General features: G+C 40.3%; 1 protein-coding gene across 1 annotated transcript in view; it reads right to left on the bottom strand.

The window, feature by feature from the left end:
• Nucleotides 1-13,227, bottom strand: part of LOC118776257 (guanine nucleotide-binding protein subunit alpha-13) — a 29,550-nt gene that overhangs the window by 12,344 nt on the left and 3,979 nt on the right. Inside the window, exon 2 of the mRNA XM_036526450.1 lies at nucleotides 4,025-4,251. Coding sequence (XP_036382343.1) covers nucleotides 4,025-4,251 — 227 coding nt within the window. The remainder of the gene's footprint in view (nucleotides 1-4,024; nucleotides 4,252-13,227) is intronic.

The raw sequence follows: 13,227 nt of genomic DNA, 5'->3' as shown, positions 1-13,227 counted from the left end.
AAGGCCTAGCAATAACACATTACACACTGCTTCAAAACACCGATTTCTGAGCCAGATGAGAACAGGCAGCCTCTCTACCAGATACAGAGCGGATGAAACAAATGGGACAGGTTTCCCTGGTTAGATGCTCCCAGCAAATCCCTGCCTGGCCATTAACAGCCAGTCAGAGCAACCCTCGTCCCTGTTATCTTCAGAATGCTGACAGACCTGATCGGTCAGCAGTCTGGGGTGACATAATGTTTGCACAGTAGCTAAGCAGTTGATGACGGACTCTCAAACATGGTTAGTGCTGACTACCTGAAACAACAGTGCTAGTTAAGGGAGGCAGAGAAAATAACTATGCAGTTGTGTAACGAAACCCAAACACATTCAGAAACTGGTGCCTGCCCTGGCAGGTGGGCGTTTTTCAGCTCCCTCGGCAATGAGGTTTGAACAGTCTTCTTCATGTCCAATATCGATTACAGTAGGTAGGACCTCATACTTCCTCAGTGTCAGAAGCATGTCTTTAATTCAGTGTATCTGTATACACTACAGCGCTGTGTGCGTTTTGGATAACAGGGTGCAGGGCTACTAACCCCCATTCTGAGCTCCAGGGGCGCTGCGCCTTCCTACAGTGTTCTTACAGACTCAAAGCTGGAGCTGGAGGAGAAACCAGTAATCCCACTGAGAACAGGAGCACGGCTTTCCCAGCCTGGGCCGTGTGCTGACCGACAGCACCGGCACAGTAGCGAGCGTTTTAATCACAGCTCAACATTCTTGCTGGGATCATACCTCCTCCCAGATCCTGCTAATCTGGGACTTGGGAAAGGGACCGCCTTTGGAGCAGCGGTGTGTGCCACATCTCAACGGTTCCATTCATTAGCAGCCCTTTGTATGAGAGGAGGAAAAGAGGAACTATAACAGACAAACGTAGCACCACAGAAACAGGAAACAATGTTCTTTTCTCATGTCATTTTGTGCTGAATTGCCTTAATGGGGGGCAGGGGGTGGGGGAGACTCGAAAACAATCGTGGATCATGGATGTAATGAGATGTATTTCTGGCCTAAACAATACTAGTCCATCAGCATGTACAGCCCTACTGGACCCACCCACCACATCGTACACCAGACACGGATCTACAGGGCCGACACACTTCCTCCAACTGAAAACTACAAATCTCAAATGTGTCCCCCACCTTGATAACCACTTAAAACACTCTTCATGTATTTGATACAATTATGTAAAGTTATTTTCTTTTAATTACACAACATTTCATTCATTTAAGCATTGTGAGCCTGGTGACTTAAGGCGAAGGTGACCTCATAGAAGGCAACATTTCTTGGGCTCTACAGTTTCAATGGTGAACATAATATGATCAGAGGAGACCGGCATTAATATTACCAGTATATCCAGCATCAGTGCAAATAATGTTCAAAATTCAAACGCAAGAAAAACTAATCTGATAGTCCTAGACAACGGGCAAACGTTACTCAGTACAGCACTGGCACGCTGCCTGATGAATGAGGAAATGCTTCCTTCACTCTGCATTCTCTGCAAGACTCTTCTGAGTAATTAATAACCGTCAAACTGGGGTTACAATCCCTCGCACCACACAAACACGAGACACCTGACTAAAAACTGCACTGCACAATCACTGAATGTTATTACTACACACTAATGTCACTACTACATTAGGCACATCACACCTTCAGTCTTGGAACAGCCACTATGTAAAAAGTCCCAGCTGCACTCACAGAAGCGGTACAGCAGTACTCACAGAAACCCCGAGCCAGCTAACATCACTGATCTGACTATCTTTACTGGGAGGGTAAACACTGCATTCTGAAGAAACAAAGCAAACAAGTAAAAACTATCAGGTGGACAGAACTTTTCTGGCATTCTACTAGGTAGATTTAATACAGCAGGTAAGTGTGTGTGTGTGTGTGTGTGTGTAGGGGGGGGACCCCATGTTTCGGAACTTCCACTGTCTGGATTAGCTTTACGCAACAGACTTGAGAGGGTAGGGGGTGGGGGGGGGGGTGGGGGGGGGTGCCACTCATAATATAGAGCAAGTTTTGTTTTGCAGCTTGCAGCCGGCTGCATACCATACAGTGTAAGAGCTGGGAGGGCAGAGTTGTGAAAGCAGGAAGCGTGACTAATTATGCACCCAACACACGTGGCTGGGGGATTAAGGGACACACAAGTGTTTTGTTTCGACCCCTTTTGTTATTGTTTCTTGTTTTCCTACACAACGGTTACTTGCATCTAAAATGCAAAACTGAGAGATACTCGCCCCGATTGCATTTTCCATTGCTGTTTGAAAGAGGAGGTGGCGGAGAAGCTATAAACATGGTTTCTGTTTCACATCAGACATTCCTACGGCGGGAATGTACCAATGGAGCTTCACTCAGCCCCTTATCTGTGCTGTCAGATCAAGAGGAGCTGTATAGTGTCATGTCTGCTCTTGTCTTGATCAGCATGCTCTCTCCCCAACACACAACTACCACCTAAAGCTCCATGGAATTTGCCGCATATGTATGGAACCTACGTTCTTCATGACGGGGGGAAAAAAAGCCAGTAGAAGGAAATCAACTTTGTGTCTCGTGATGAAGACAATTTGTTCATACTTGGCTGAAAGAAGGCTACTTGGGCAGTCATCCTTTTAATTCCGGAGCAGAGGGGAAAAATATTGAAATCAAAACATTTAGGAAGTGAAAGAATTTAGAGAAGTCCATCTATTGCATGTGATGCAATCTGATTACTGATTTCAGCTCTCCCTGTTTGGCAATACATGTGTGACAAGTCTGTACAGAAATGCGAGTTCTTTGATTTATCAGAACCTGATGAGGACTACAAAAAAGCCAGAAATCCTTTCAGACAATAAAAGGACGACACAGGAGGGAGATAAAGCGACCGGCTGCCATTCATTTTCAATGAGAGTTGGCGATTTACCGCGACAAGAGACGAATAGCCGTTGCAAAGCCAACTAGGCGGGGCTAAAACAGACTAGAGGTCTATTTTATGCAAACACTGAGCGATGTGACACGGCGACTACCAATGGGAGTGAAGGCAGCGTGACACACGTTGCTGAAACAGATGATGCAACATTTTGATTAGTTCTCTAACCAAGTAATCACAAGCCAGGAACGCCCATAAGCGAAAAGCGACAAGGGCTCCTGTGTCATCCATGTGACAGTAGGGCTAGAGAAAGAGAGAGAGCGTGAATGTGTGTGTGTGTGAGTGAGAGAGAGAGAGAGAGAGAAAGAGAGAGAGAGAGGGAGAGAGGGAGAGAGGGGTAGAAAGAGAGAGAGAAAGAGTGCATCGGTGGAAATGGGGATATACGGGGGTAAAGGGAGCCAATTGTGGCTTTTGGTTAAAAGTGCCGAGCATGTGGCTCCTGAGACACATAGGGCAAACCATCACAGTGTCACACACCAAATGATATAAATAGTTAACTGAGAAGCACAAATGGACTCCTTTCAAGCCAAAAGCTGCGCTAAATACCAACCTTATCACTGAGGGACTAGGGATACTTACTGTCAAAACTGAAAGTAAAGATGCAAACTTTTTTTCTTTTGTGGCTTTTTGCCACAGCCTGAATTTCAGCGTTCAGTAGATGTGGTTCACACATCTTTGGTGAAATAAACATCTAATGCATTAACCAGTCTGCATAATATCTCCACTAAGAATCTCTGAAGGTGTGTCTCAGAGGAATTCAGAGACAGACAACCAACCAACGACAAGCGACATAATTCAGATCCCTACTAAAGAGGTAAAATGTGAAGCAGTGCACATGTGGAGATGGCTGAAGGCACCGGGAGTATAATTTCATGATGTCACATTGGGATTAGAGTCACCACCTCCACTCCACTGATCTTGATGTGTCTTAATGTGAACTAAACACAGGTGTTACAGTTTAACCAGTCAGTTAATATGAAGATCCTGCTCGATATTATGAACCGACATGGCACTGATTTTTCGATATGACTATTAATAGCTACCGAGAAACAACAGGCCTTGATCCACCGACTGGATCACACTCACCAGCTGGAATTCTCTCCGCCTGTCGTATGCATTCTGGATGCCGCTGTCATGCCACAGTGCGCGGATGGAGGGCAGGAACTGCAGGAAGATCTTGGTCTCCACCATGCCCTGTGCCATCATGGCCGACCGCGTGTCGAAGCCCATCATTGTCTCCCCGTGCGCCTGGTTGGAAGGGTCTCCCCAGGGGATGTGCAGCTTCTCTCTGGCATCTACCAACACTCGAACACCTGTACAGAGAACACCATAAAACCAGGATGAGAAAGGAAAAGGGATAAGCATCCCTTTATACTATGTGGCTGGCAAAGTTTTCCTTCAGAGTTTGAAGTCCCTACCTCATTATTATATGCAACATTTAAAATATATACACATATTTAAAATAATCTCATGCAACACTATCACCTAATGTTTATGGTCAGTAACTGTGACTCTGCCACATCAGGACATTTGTATGCCGCACATTTGTTACAGAGCAAATGAGTCACGCAGCTGTAAATTTACTTTGGCATACATCACGATAGCACAGGGGCACCAACTACAATAAACGATAATGCAGTGTTTAACATGAGACTGTTTTCAGCAACAGTAGACATTTGCAATTTGTTCCAAGTAATTAAATCAGGAGATTTCCATTGATATTAAATGCAAGAGGAAAGCCAAATTTAGGTGGCCATTAATACAGCAACAGGCTATGTCAGGCTTGGGCTCTTATTACCTTAAGTGGACAAAAAAACCATAGGGCTGGTTCTCTCCAGCAAAAAAGCACCACATCCAGTCCACGGTCACAGTGTCAAAGCTACACTCATCTAGTCCTCATACCATGCTCACCAGGCACAATGCATGGGAATAAAAGTTAGGATTTGCACACAGTGACACCGTTTTAAGTCAAGTTTTTTTTTTAACTACACATAAACTATTGCTTCCACATGGTGACATACAGCAGTGAGTAAAATAACAGTCTCAATATAAACACAGCTAGACTAAATGAGTTAGTAGACTAAATGAGAAAAAAATCTGCAGTGAGAAGCTATTTTTGAAATACAGCTTACAGAGACCCCAGCAGGGGTTTGACCATGAATGGTAAGGCTCGGATTTTTACAAGGGCAGATGAAAGCAGAAGTTGCACTGAGAAAAAAATATTCCCGAATGATCACCCCAATACTGAATTAAATAATACTGCATCAAGCTAACAAACTTGTAACCAAAGTAATACAATCCAAATACCTACAAAAACTTTCATGTTTAACTACATTTTACACTGCACAATCCACATGAAATGAAATGTTATACAAACAACAGGCCAATAAGACAAAAGCACAGGAAATGATTATCTGCCACTACTTATACTGACAACAAAACGTTGGTACCAGCCAACTGTCTGTATAGATTGGTGAACCTATACATTGTTCCAGCTGCATCGATCAGGAACGATATAGTAACAGCTAATATAGCTTCATAACTAATATGTTTTTCAACCTGGGCTCCTGTGATGACAATGGACAGCAGTCAACCCCAGGTCACATAACCATACCTTTCACAAAAAAGCACAAACACCATAACAGCTAAACAATGCCATGCGTTTTTCTTAGTCCTTGCACATGCCTCAGTCTTATCTGGAGTCCATCCCTAGTGAAGCAAATTTAATATAGAACAGAAGACAGCGGATCAGTTGTGGATTGAGAGTAAAGAATAGTATAGGCAAAAGAGGATTTACTCCTAACAGGGCATCCACAAGCCTCTTTGGACAGCGTGAGACAGACAGCTTCCATTTAAATTGCTATATGGATAAGTGGTTTAGTATTACAGAAGAGCGGTAACTTAGGATGATTGAGTAAGTACACTCCATAGCCCTAGTTTCCGCTGGCATTGAGTAAATAACTGGTCAGACCTGTTTACAGGTCTCACCAGGTGCATGCAGGCATTTAGACATGCTCAGTGTAGACTTCAACAAGGGTAAAGTGAGGCTTACCCCACTTGCTTGTCAAGTTATACATCAAAGTGGAGAGGTTTTTTAAAGAACACGAGAGACGTTTGGCTTTTGTAAACATTTTTCCCCACCCACACAAAAGCAAAAGGTTTCCTTCCTATGATGGGTTTCAAAATGGCACTAAATTCTAGACCCAAGAAATAACGAAAGCAAAAAGAAAGGTGTCAAAAGTAAGATTTACATCACTTCCTCCATTTAAATGGTTTCACTTCTTCCCTAGATTTCAGGTGCCATTTAAAAATATATAAACTAACAAAAGAAATGACAACCGCCTCTGTGTACACAAATCTACTTATCTAGGCACTAGAACACAGGAATTCCACAGAATTTGGATTTTCTCTGTGAGAGCAGGGCACTTCGACCAGATCAACACCTTGCTATGGGGCCTCCCACACTGAGTCAGAGCAGATTCTTCTGAAATCAACCCCCATCGCAACTCAGAGCAGCTGCCTTCTCACAGGAAATGGCAGATGAGAACTGCTCCCAATCTGGTGAGCTGTCAAGTGAACGCAGAGCGTGAGCGCAGTGCACCAAGCACGAGTCAACAGCGGGTGAACCATGGGAAGTATTTTATTACACTGAGCAAATCTCTCCCACACAAATCTGCACACCATTGTGTCATTTTATTTTCACTTACATCTAACAAAACCTCTCCTCTATCCTTCTTGTGGCCCACCGCTGGGGAACCACAGCTCTACATAAAGCAAAGTCAAAACTCACAAATGACAAATTCAACATGACACCTCTGATAACATCGATTACTCAGGCTCATTCTATTCTCACAGAGAGATTCGGGAAAATATGATTTGCCTATGCAAACGGCTTATTTCAACTGCCATTGCAGGTCATTGCAGAAGTGGCAGAAACACTTCAAAATAACTCTCCTTATTGGCTACAGTTGGGAAACAAAGAGTCAGTGGAAAACTGTACACACGCCGTGGCTCTGCTGAGTCCACCTGGTCCGTGTCACTTCGTCTCGCTCCTTCTGACTGATGCTGGGCGAGACGGAAAGAATACACAGATGATATCAAGGCAAGAAAAAAACGATGACACCCATTTTGTTGCAGAACGGAAATGTTAAACATGTTGGATGCTTTTTTTTTTTTCTTCTGCGCAGATTTAAACAAGATCTGCCTGCTAAACAGCACATTCTCATACGGTTTAAGGTCTGGCAGTCTACAGGCCACTCTCCCATTCCTGCACTCTCTGATCCACTACATCTTCATGTACAGATTTGGGAGTTTGAAGGAGAGCATGAGGATCACAAATTGTATGGATCTGTAAGTTGTACGTAAATGGAAATGGATGGGTTAATTTGGGAGAGCAACAGTTTATTTGGAGGGACCTAAGGCTATGGCCCCATCCCCCACTTCACAAAGAAGCTGAGAAACAAAGCCCCTAGGAGTCTACCTGAAGGAGAGAATCACAGGGAAGACTGAGCAGCACACAGCCTTCCACCCCAGTTTAGCCATCCACTACTAACACAACTTTACTCAGCTGTTTCACGAGGTCAAAAAAGGCATTTTTAAAAATTAATTCAGGAAAAAGTACAGTGGGTGGACATTTTTTTCCCTTTTTTTGTAAAATTGAAGGTAGCTTGGTAAGAGTACTTTGTAGATATGAATATCTATGTACGTTATGTTTTGGTAGAAAAAAAAAAAAAAACATTTTCTCTGACTAACTTCTGTGTGCTATCAGGGAAATATCAGCTCTGTTGCAGATTCAGGTCTGACTGATCTTAAAGAATAGCCAAAATAAAAGAACAAACTTATATATTTATTTGGATTTAAACAAAATTTATAAATACTACAACTGACAATCAGCTTGCCTGTACCGTTGGGTGCAAGCTAAGTTTTGCTGCATTTTCACTTGCCAAAGGAAGTATATAAATGGCACACAGCCAGGGCACGCATGCAATCTGTCTAGCCTGCATTGCACTGTATTATAGCACACAATTTTTCATAAATTAACATGTCAAACATCATTCACAAAGAACTCAAGAAATAATCAGGTTGGGGCATGGTATTACAGAAAAATCAGAGACGCTTACACCTTACCACATATGTCCTGTATGCATCTTCTTTCATGTACCTGTTGCACTTTATTCTCTTTATTTGTAAGCCACTTTGGATAAGAACTAAATACCAAAAATGTAAAGGTGCAAGACAATTCCATTCAGGCTAAGAAAGCTAGCTAATAGCCTACTAGTTAACTAAATATTTGACCATGCAACCATATGTTCACCAGACAGGTCCTTTAATAGATCAGTGGCAAAAACTATTATTCACTTTACCTACAACACTAGATTTAACTACTTTATGCCAATTTATTGTTCAGGCATATATTCAATTTTATTGCACACAATAAACACCATAATTAAAAATCTGCAGCTATCTACCCATTGTACAGACAGAGGCTGCACAGCACCAAATATGTCTGAATTAGGCTTGATTTACTCCATTAAAATAACTGCATAGGCATGGGCTGCCTGACTGATTGATTTTGCTTTGTCCACTGACAAAAAATGGGGGAAAATGATTAGTTTTAATTTTTAGTTTTAGTCTTTACACAAATGACAGCTGTAGGCATGACAATGTGAGGAAGTCTGACATTCAGCACACATGTGTATTTGACATAATACATATGTATACATAGTAAGAATGCTGTCATTTGTTTGACAATAACAGGAATAAGGATATTAAGAATTTCAATTACTTCAGTTCCTCTCTTAACGTAGTTATTTTCAAACAAATAATAAACCAACAATACAAATAATCAGACAAAACCTACACCAGAAATACTCATCTTATTTTCTAGGCCATCTAGCTAGCTAAAAGATAAAATACACTAGGGCCCTGTGCTTATCTCTGACATATGGTGGTGAAAGACTATCATACACTGAGAAGAAATATATCGCAAAGTGAAACATTCAAAGTGAAAAAGAAATCTGTGTTCGTTGGTGTAGAGGCTTTATGTGCATCTTGAAAATGGCAATCTAGTTTGTTTAATCTACCTTTCATCTTCACAACCAACACAACTGTAGAAATAAGGTTGAGATGATGCTTTTGGGTTACCAACAGAAATACAATTATTTAATACAGAGAAATGGTCAGGGTCCAAGCTATTTGCATGGGCTGCCGTACTACATAAAAACATTCATCATGACTACATGCACCTTCACCTTTCTTTATTAAATTTATACAACTAATCTTATGGAGACTTCTGAAACAATTGCAAACTGCGATTTTCCACGCTCAGCTCCAAAGTAAATATTCTAATGCAGATTTTGCACTCATGCACTTTGATGTCTGGGGGGGAAATTCATTCAAAAGTTCATTATAAACAAACTGATGTCACTGATGTCTTACATGAGCATTGATCAACTGCAGGCTTATTCTGTGTTTATGTGTAAAAATCTAATGGTCAAAATAAATCATAAACAACACCAGTTAACAATATCAAATCTTAAATTGAAAGATAAGATTACAGATTGCTGTTTGTTCTTTGGTTTAGGACAAGACTTTAATGTAGCTGAATACAATGTCTTACTGATCTCCCTTTCGCTGCATTCGCTTCCTGCCACATGTCCTCCTACAAGGCAATGGGTACTTCTGAAGAATAAGTGGCTAACAGCCTGGGAGTTAGATAGTTTCATCAGTACAGGGGTTGACCAAACAACATAATATGGATTTATACAGTGCCCCATGCAACCGAACCTGTTTCTGCTACGTTTGTAGAATATTAACATGTTGTCACGCTAACACTACTAGGAGGCAATTTTTCATGCATAATCATTAATGCATGGAATAAGATATATTAGTATTCCCAGCCAGGCCCAACACAGTGCAGGACAGACTCTATATACTATAGAGAAACAAACCAGCTCAGTTGGGCTGAATAGCCTGTTCTTGTACTTTAACTTCTCATGTTCTTAAGTTATAAAATATACTCATTCTGGCATGGGCTTTGAGAAAATACGTTATAAAACAGAGGATTAATTGCACGTACTATGTTGAATAAAATGTACTTGCATGGTTATTTTTAAAATAAATTAGAACATGAAATATATTGATCAATTTTTATTGATCATAAAAATATCAATAACTATTGATAATTTGAAATGTTGTCCCAGACATTCAGAATGATGACCTGATTACAGCAAAAAAAGGATGATAGACAAAATACATAGCATATAAACATTAAGAGAATAAACATATTAAATATTTTAATATTATGTGTTAAATTTTAAAAACTTACAATATTTATGTGCATATGCCCATACTGTAAGACATGCGTGTCATGGTATTTGGCAAACAACATAACTAAAACAATTACATAACAATTTACTATTATACTAAAGACACACCTACATGAACAGCCCCTCAACTGAAAACAAGAACAGGAATGAAAGCGAGTCATTTCACTAAGTAATAGTTACTTACAGGACGAACCCAACAGTAAAATGGAAGAACTCGGCCAATACAGAATCTGCTGCAGCAGACCAAGACCGAACAAGACATCAGGTGTTTACAACATGGAAAAGTATGAAGGACCCATTTCTATGGTTTGTTTGTGGGGTCAGGAGACAGCTCCAGCAAGGACAGAAAATACCAAGATTCTCAGAAATACCATTTCACCTCATAAGAGTATCTTCATTCAGAGCGCTTACAACAATACCAGATGTGCAAAACGTCTATGAGCACTGATCTAGTGACTTGAAGAAGAGGTAAAGATATCTTCCAAGTGAAAACCGAATTCCCTTCTTTTGCAATCCTGGACACAAACCATCACACCATGTTCATCATCAACAGTGTAAACAATCCCAGGATGTAAACATGTGCAGGCTAAGTCCAATTCTTCCAGGATTATAAACAAGATCAAGCCTGAAACGGAAAAGAGTAAACAAAATGCAGTGATCCCACAGCCTCCCAAGGCAGGAAAGCTGAAGTCACAGCAATCACAAACGGCACACAGCTAATGTGCCATAACCAGAGTGGGGCTCAATTCCAAATGGAGACAATTTTTTATAGCCACTTTATTACACTTGAGATAGAAGCAAAAAAAATTAAGTTACTACTGGGAAGCTACACTACCCATAAGCCTGCATATGTAGTGAAGATGTGGATGAGCACTAAGACAATTCTGTGGGGGGGACAACAATTCCAATAATCTAACACATTTTGAATTACAGAAAGTAAGCGTTTGATTGGCTGGAATTTGACTCAAACTGAAATTCACCATGCTAAACTGAAGAGGAACTGCCTGGAACTGAACCTGAAAGTTCTAAAAAAAAAAAAAAAAAAAAAAAAAAATCAATCTGTTCTACAGTGCTCTTTTTTCTAGAAAGGTAAATGTGCTCTTATGCAACCCCTCCCCCTTGCATTACAATGCCAAGTCAAAGGCAGCGTTTACAGTCAAATAAATGCTAGATGTGGGCTCTGACCTCTACATCACCACCACCCACCTAGAATTTCATTGCCCGTAAAAAGTTAAAGCAAACTTCTCCATTGCCACAACACAGGCAGCTGAAATGTTATACATCTTTGACTGACAATGGCATTAAGTAAGCAGTTTTGTATTAGAATATATTCAGATTTACATATATATATACACACACATACATACATATATACATATAAATATACACATACATATACATATATATATATATATATATATATATATATATATATATATATATATATATATATATATATATATATATATATATATTCACACTGATCAGCTGACATCTGTGTGGAGTGCATCTTAAAAGTGACAATTGCACTCCAGCAGGTCTAGATCCTCATTTGTACTGCTTTGCAATGGTAAAAGTCAGTCAAAAACCACAAAACTCAAAAAGAAAACTACCAAGCAAAGATGCTCGCTGACTGTTTTTTGAAGCTGAATTAGAATATGCAGTTTTATACAGCACTTACCTATGAGTATAAATCAACCTTTTTCAACATACCTGTCTCTCAATTCATTAACATATCATCCATTGATGAGTTTGTACAAGACAAAAACAAAATAACACATCCTCAAGACTGCTGGTGTGGTCTGAAGGGTGCCATTGCATAGTGAGCTAAACTATTCTGTAACTGTATTCTATTACACTATCCAAAAATAGCAGTTCGATTTCTCTCATTAACCTGTATCACTAAACTGCAGTCAAATTTACACAGAAACTGCAGTCAAATTAACACAGAGTGAATGTCAAAAATATCTGGCCTTGACATTCAGCCCCTCTTAACATTTTGCAAAAGAGCTGAGCAGACTATAATAGAGAATCACATCGCTTATGGGACTAAAATTTTTGCAATGGCATTTCTTTGTCCTGAGCATTGACCTACGAATTAGAATCAGTACAAAGCCTGGGATGTTAATCAAATGTTAAGTCTCAGGCATACTACCCCCTTTGACTTGATCCATAATACCCACATGCGGACTGAGCATCCAGAAAGTTAATAGGTGTCAATCAGTTGGGTTGTACCATACTGCATTCAACATTCAAAATTAAACATTTAAACAGATTTTTGACATGTCTGCATATTGGTGTCAGAAGTGTACCATGAACTTTTTTGTCAACACTGTCAGTACAGTATAAGTAGAGGTTGTACACAAGTAAATCGATTTTACCATGTCAAAACCTGACGAATACATAACACAGAGATGCAAGCACAATTTTGTGCAAACAAAACCTCCAAACGTAGGTGGAAACAAATTGAGCAAAACGGGTCGCATTCAAGGCAAGCTGTATCTTAGCTAGTTAGCAATAAAAAAATAATCAAAATGATGTTCCCCATTCTTATTCTTATTTTTAATAGTTTGCTCGCTGACTGCATAGTACCTACACAATGTCTAGTTAGCCGATTACTTGATAGTCACCTACAGTTTCAAGTACCAATCCAGAACAGTCAAAACGACTCAAAAACGCTGGCCACTAGACTTGGCAAAGGCACCTCCAAGTAGTACATGCATCTTTCCCAGCCATCTCTTACGGCTTGCTACCATTAGCTGTCTTAAATGATCTAAAAATAAACTACATTTCCTTATATTACTGTGAAGAATTGTTTGATCCTAAAAGACAACCACTGTCATCCCCTTCACTAACCCACTTTACTTGTGCTGGTGAACAACTATCAACTAGTACAACTTCTAACTGGCTAGCTAAAAAAAAAAAACTAGCACCTGGGCACCTAGTAGCAGGTAGTTAGCT

The sequence above is a fragment of the Megalops cyprinoides genome, chromosome 1, assembly GCF_013368585.1.
Source record: "Megalops cyprinoides isolate fMegCyp1 chromosome 1, fMegCyp1.pri, whole genome shotgun sequence".
In the NCBI taxonomy this organism is placed as follows: Eukaryota; Metazoa; Chordata; class Actinopteri; order Elopiformes; family Megalopidae; genus Megalops; species Megalops cyprinoides.
Note: the sequence above shows the minus strand (reverse complement) of the source record. Positions and strands in the feature narration are given on the sequence as shown.